This window comes from Gossypium hirsutum, chromosome A06 (assembly GCF_007990345.1).
Source record: "Gossypium hirsutum isolate 1008001.06 chromosome A06, Gossypium_hirsutum_v2.1, whole genome shotgun sequence".
Classification (NCBI taxonomy): domain Eukaryota; kingdom Viridiplantae; phylum Streptophyta; class Magnoliopsida; order Malvales; family Malvaceae; genus Gossypium; species Gossypium hirsutum.
In genome coordinates, this window is record NC_053429.1 from 16274583 (window position 1) to 16281141 (window position 6559).

The 6559-nt window shown below is 36.8% G+C and overlaps 1 protein-coding gene across 1 annotated transcript; it reads left to right on the forward strand.

Annotated features, from left to right (window-relative positions):
• Positions 1 to 240: 240 nt before the first annotated feature.
• On the forward strand, positions 241 to 4978 carry LOC107962735 (protein unc-13 homolog). The gene is made up of 5 exons (XM_041115214.1): positions 241 to 1075; positions 1431 to 2297; positions 2624 to 3082; positions 3314 to 3503; positions 3621 to 4978. The coding sequence occupies exons 1-5, from the start codon at positions 572 to 574 to the stop codon at positions 4550 to 4552; spliced, it is 2952 nt and encodes a 983-aa protein (XP_040971148.1). The 5' UTR covers positions 241 to 571; the 3' UTR covers positions 4553 to 4978.
• The last annotated feature ends 1581 nt before the right edge of the window (positions 4979 to 6559 follow it).

Consider the following 6559-nt stretch of genomic DNA (forward strand, 5'->3'; position numbering starts at 1 on the left):
ATGCAAACTGAGAAGTTAATCCCTTTATTTCTTTTATCAAATTAACATGGGTTCAAACAATTGAATTAATTTCTCAGTTTTAATAAATTACAATGATCAAAATGTATCAAATTAGAATAGAGGGACCAAATTTTAAATTTTTGTAAAGTATAAGGATGGAGTTCAATTAGACCAGAAAGAAATAAAGAAAGAGTCAGCAATTATCTTTATTAAAAAAAACAAAAGAAAAGGAAAAGAAGAAGAAACTACATGGCACGTGCTCCTGACTCGGTCTGGCTGGCTGCCCTCAAAGACAACGGCAATACCATCATTTTGTTTATTTTCTTCTTAATGCTCATCCATTTTTGTTTCTTACAAAAGATACCAAATTCTTTGACTGTCTGTCTATATTATTTTGTTGTTTTAAACTTTTATTTTATGATTAATTTTGCAGAAGTTTAATTTTGTTTCCTTTAAAGTCAAGCAAGAATCTTAACAAATAAAAAAGAAAAGGCAGTAAAGTAAACAATCCCATAAAACCTTCATCTTTAAGCCCGTTTTGATTTATTCTTTTACTCTGCAATTCTCAAGCATGTCGGGTAGATTAAGGGATAGAAGTTCCAGCCAAGCCAAACGACACAGCCATCATCAAACGACGACCACGGTGGCGGCGGTGGCAATGCCTAATTTCTTGACCGAGACGCTGCCGTGTCCTTTCGGGGAGTTGGCGACGAATTTGTCGGATTCGGCGCTCCGTGAGACGGCTTATGAGATTCTGGTCGGAGCTTGTCGGAGTACCGGTGGGAAGCCTTTGACTTACATATCGCAGTCGGAGAGGAACTCGGAAAGGACGGCGACGCCGACTCTGACGTCGACGGCGTCGTTGCAAAGGTCCTTGACATCGACGGCGGCGAGTAAGGTAAAGAAGGCTTTGGGATTGAGATCGTCTGGGAGAAAGAAAGTGAGTGGTGAGTCTGACTCGGAACGAGTCAAAAAGGCAGTTACAATTGGAGACATGTTGAGGGTTCAGATGGGAATTTCAGAGCAAACGGATTCCAGGGTTAGAAGAGCTCTTTTGAGAGTTGCTGCTGCTCAGGTTTGTTAAAAACTGTATATATTAACCTTTTTTCTTGTCTTTTTTTTTTCCTTTCAATTTTACTGAGAAAAGCAACCTTTTTTTGGCGTTTCTCTTTATTTAAGCTTAAGTTATGTAATTCCATAGAAGTAATTTGTGCTAAGCTGAATAAATTAGAAGCTTTTAATTTTCTTAATTTTTTGTAATTTGATAATTTATGCTGGAATCACAGTGGACAAAAATGGATATTTCAATTGTTGATTATTGAGAATGTTTGTGGAGTTTGAGTTCATTCATGTTTTTTTTTTTTTGCTGCTCAAATTTTCTTATTTTTTTTATTAACAGTACATATGTATGTATGCTGTACGTTTATCAGCTTGGAAGACGGATAGAGTCAATAGTGTTGCCACTTGAGATGTTGCAGCAACTCAAGCCTTCGGATTTTCCGAATCAAGGAGAATATGAAGCTTGGCAAAGGAGAAATCTGAAGCTTCTTGAAATTGGATTACTATTGCATCCTCTCTTGCCACTGGACAAGACCGACACTGCTCCGCAGCGACTACGACAGATCATTCGTGGAGCCCTTGAGAAGCCCTTGGAGACTGGAAAAAACAATGAATCTATGCAAGCACTCCGGAGCATTGTTTTATCTCTTGCTTGTAGAACCTTTGATGGGTCTGCTTCTGAGACTATCCACTGGGCAGATGGATTCCCATTGAATCTCAGAATTTACCAAATGCTGTTAGAAGCTTGTTTTGATGTTAATGATGAAACATCTGTTATTGAAGAAGTTGATGAGGTTCTTGAACTCATAAAAAAGACTTGGGTAGTCCTTGGAATGAATCAGATGCTGCATAATCTTTGTTTCTTGTGGATATTGTTTAACCGTTATGTGGCTACTGGTGAAGTGGAAGGGGATCTATTGTTTGCTGCCAATAATCTGTTGATGGAAGTTGAAAAGGATTCAAAGTCCATGAAAGATCCCAATTACTCCAAGATATTGAGTTCTACTTTGAGTGCAATCTTAGGTTGGGCTGAGAAAAGGCTTCTTGCCTACCACAATTATTTTCATAGTGATAACACTGAGTTATTGGAATGTGTTGTTTCTGTGGGAGTTCTATCAGCAAAGATAATGGTAGAAGATATCTCACATGAGTACCGTAAAAAAAGAAAGGAAATTGATGTGGCTCATGAGAGAGTTGATATGTACATACGATCATCACTGCGCACTGCTTTTTTTCAGGCAAGTTTTCACTATTTCAAATGTCCATACATATTATTGGGCACTGCAAGATAACAAGGCTCCTATAGTTTAATTTCATGATATAAATTCGTTTTTAACGTTTTCCACATGAGAGATAGGTTTTCAGCATTTGCAAGTTTTTGCAGGCATATTAAATATGCAAATTTTCCAAGTGCAGCGTCATCATTTCTTTATGAGTAGCATTTCCCCTTACTAAACCCTAATATTTGTTTTGTTAGCCTTAAATTCTATATTTAGACCAAGTTTATTAAATTCCTGTCTGAAAGTGACTCAAGGTTTTCTCTGTTGATAATGTATTTAGACAGATAATGGAGAAGGTGAAGTCTAGCAAACGCTCATCTAATAAGAACCAGCAAAATCAGCTTCCTTTCCTTTCCATCCTTGCACAAGATGTCAGTACACTGGCTTTCAGTGAGAAGGCAATTTTTAGTCCAATATTAAAGAGGTGGCATCCTCTTTCAGCCGGTGTGGCTGTAGCAACTCTTCATTCCTGCTATGGGAATGAGCTGAAGCAATTTGTTTCCAGCATTGGTGAATTGACACCGGATGTATTACAAGTGCTAAGAGCTGCAGAAAAATTGGAGAAAGATCTTGTGCAGATCGCAGTTGAAAACTCAGTGGACAGTGAGGATGGTGGAAAGTCAATCATAAGGGAGATGCCTCCTTATGAGGCTGAATCTGTAGTCTCTAATCTGGTGAAATCATGGATAAAGACTAGAATAGACAGACTGAAGGAATGGGTTGACAGGAATCTACAACAAGAGGTTCATGGCTTTTGTTCCTTTTCTTTAATTATTTGATAGTGGTTTGAGTCAGTTGAAATATTCTTCTGTCGTCTTCCATAATCGGAAGATTTGAAGATGAAAGCTATTTAGTAGGGGAATTTTGTTTATGTTTATAGATTATACTCAGTTTCTACCCTTTGTCATGTCTTGAATCTCATTTAGTATCTGACCGTTCATTGCAATGCGTTTCTGTTTGTTGTCTCTTTATAGGTATGGGATCCGCAAGCGAATAAAGAACGATTTGCTCCCTCTTCTGTTGAAGTTTTGCGAATTGTAGATGAAGCTTTAGAAGCATTCTTTTTGTTACCAATATCTATACATGCAGCATTGCTTCCTGATTTAACCAATGGTATCGATAGATGTCTTCAGCATTATATATCAAAGGCAAAGTCTGACTGTGGTACGTATTTTACATAATCTGTAGAAGTCCACAGCATGGATTTCTTTCCATTATTTCTCTGAAGTTATCAGTTTCGACTAAAACTAAAAGTTAAATACAAGATACTCTGATCTACAGGGACCCGGAGTACTTTTGTTCCCTCAATGCCTGCTTTGACTCGATGTTCATCACGGTCAAAAGTTTCGGGTGTATTTAAGAAAAAGGAGAAGCTTCAAAAGGCACAGAGCAGGAAATCTCAGGTTGGGACCACAAATGGTAATGGCTCGTTCGGGATTCCCCAGCTATGCTGTCGCATTAATACTCTTCAGCATATTCGAACGGAGTTGGATGTCTTGGCAAAACGGACAATTGTGCATCTTAGAAGTTCTGAATCTCATGTCAACAATATTGCCAATGGGATGGGGAAAGCATTCGAACTTTCAGCTGCTTCTTGTTTGGAAGGGATACAACAACTGTGTGAGGCAACTGCATATAAGGTCATCTTCCATGATCTAAGTCATGTCCTCTGGGATGGGCTGTATGTTGGGGAAGTTTCATCATCTAGAATTGAACCTTTTCTTCAGGAGCTCGAGCACTATTTGGAGGTACTTTCATTAACTGTGCATGACAGAGTCAGAACACGAGTTATTACTGAAGCAATGAAAGCTGCTTTCGATGGTTTCCTTCTGGTTTTACTTGCTGGAGGTCCTGCTCGTGCTTTCACCCTGCAAGATTATGAAACAATAGCAGAAGATTTTAAGTTCTTGACGGATTTATTTTGGTCCAATGGTGATGGACTTCCGGTTGATTTGATCGAAAAGTTTTCAACAACAGTTAAAGCCATCCTCCCTTTATTTCATACTGAAACTGACAGCCTGATTGAGCAATTCAAATACATGACTGCAGAGAGTTACGGTTCTTCTGCTAAATCCAAGCTTCCATTGCCACCAACATCCGGTCAGTGGAGTCCCACGGAACCAAACACACTCTTGCGAGTTTTGTGTTACCGGAGTGATGAGACAGCGGCTAAGTTCCTTAAGAAGACTTACAACTTGCCCAAGAAACTCTAACAATTTCATTTTTTCTGCTGAAAACAGTCAAATGATGCAATTCTTAGGTATTATAAAAGGGTTGAGGTGATTCTTGTTGCTTCCCAAGTTTGATATTATGGGGATGTTTGTCGGCTGGCTTTTATTTGTTTTGAGGAGGGAAACCTTGTAAGAATAGAAGCAACAGTGGAAGCACTTCCAAGCATTATAAATACAACTTTCAGGAAGGGTGAGGATGCTGGATGAAACATTACACAACAACCGAAACTTCAGGATGAAAGGTTTGATAATTTATTTAGAAAAAGAAGAAAAGAGAGAAAAAAGGTAAGGTTTTTAATTCTGCTTCAATGAATTGGAATTTGTATTTTTTTTTTGGTGATTTCTTTAACAGCTTGTGTATGGAAATTGTGTTGCTTGATGAATGAAATGAATTTTTTTTTCCAATTATTTGACACGTTGCCACATTTATGCGTATAATTGAGGAAACCACGTGGGGTTAAGCTTTCAGCTGGGGGCTGACTTGTTCCAAGACCCATATCTGAGTTTGTTGGAGGAAAGATAGGGAGGTTAGAATATGATCTTCCACTTCCCCAAATCAAGTCTCCCACTTCTTCATCCAACTAATTTACTTGCTTATTTTCAGATCCTGGTGCACTACAAATAACTTAACCCTTAATGCTACAAAACATGTTATTAGGTCTAGCTATGTTTTTCATCTCTTATTTGTCTTACCAGCTTGTATTAAGGGTTTGGTCCTCTCCAATACGGATTGTGTTTGGGCATCAAAGCCAATTGTTGCCCATGGTGGTCAACGGTGTCTAGTGGTATCTAGTAACATTTCATATTGGGTCTAAATGTTATGACTGGATCTTAAAGGTTACATTGATCACTCGAAAACACCAGAAAGCTTGTCTTATTAAACAGTATTTGAACTTGTAGAAGCAGTAATAATTTTGCAAAACATATTTTACTTTATCTCCAAAGAAAACTTTACGTTTGTCAAGTGAGTAACTTCTAAAACCTTTGTTATTATCTTTCGAATTGCTATTTCAAATTTGTAACGGAAAAATCTTTAATTTTTTTAATTTTGAAAATCGAACATTTGTTTTTTTATTAACAGAAATCATGCAAAGCATTTAAACTAATTAACTAAAAAAACTCAACAAAATTCAAAACCAAAATAAAAATCCGAAAATTAGTCCAACCGTTCAAAATTTCATAAATTAATAATTATTTAAAAATAATCTTATGCGAGAAAACACATCCGAACTCCTGTACGTTGTTTAATCCTAAGTCCACGGGTTACCTAAAATATTAAACAAATGGGGAGAGTTAAAAAACTCAGTGTGTGACTTAACTCAAGTATAAATACAAATAATATAATAGACATCAGAATATCATAGAGAATATTATAACGACCAATTTCACAAATTTGAACAGAATGCATGATTATGTTAATGCAATAAATTTCGGGAAAACATAATGCAGATTTTTAGAAATATCCTACCCAACTCTACTACCAAATAGAAATCCCTAGAACTTTTCCATCCAAAACACACCAACGATAAATATGGAAAATGCCACCAGAATTGCAAAAAAACTGCCAGAACATATATGTGTGGTCGAGCCACCATAATTGTAGTCAAACTGCCAGAACAAATATGTGGTTAAACCACTAGATAGTGCAAATTATTAAACTATCAAAATTTCCTCCTTACCATATCATCTCAACCCTATGCAATGTGACATGGCATGTAAATACATAATCAAAACAATAAGCATGTTTGAACATGCAATCGTACATTTAACAGAAATCAGTAGGCATGGAATTTCATGTTTTACAGGACAGATATGTCAGGTTTCAATGAAAACAGATCGATTTAATCAGAATAGCCACAATGTCACATGCCATGAGAATCAGAACAAAACATAACTTATCACATAAGATAAAACACACACAATTAGAAACAACGGATTTCATTGATTGGACAATCATACATATCATTCATTGGAGTTTAAGAAATTATT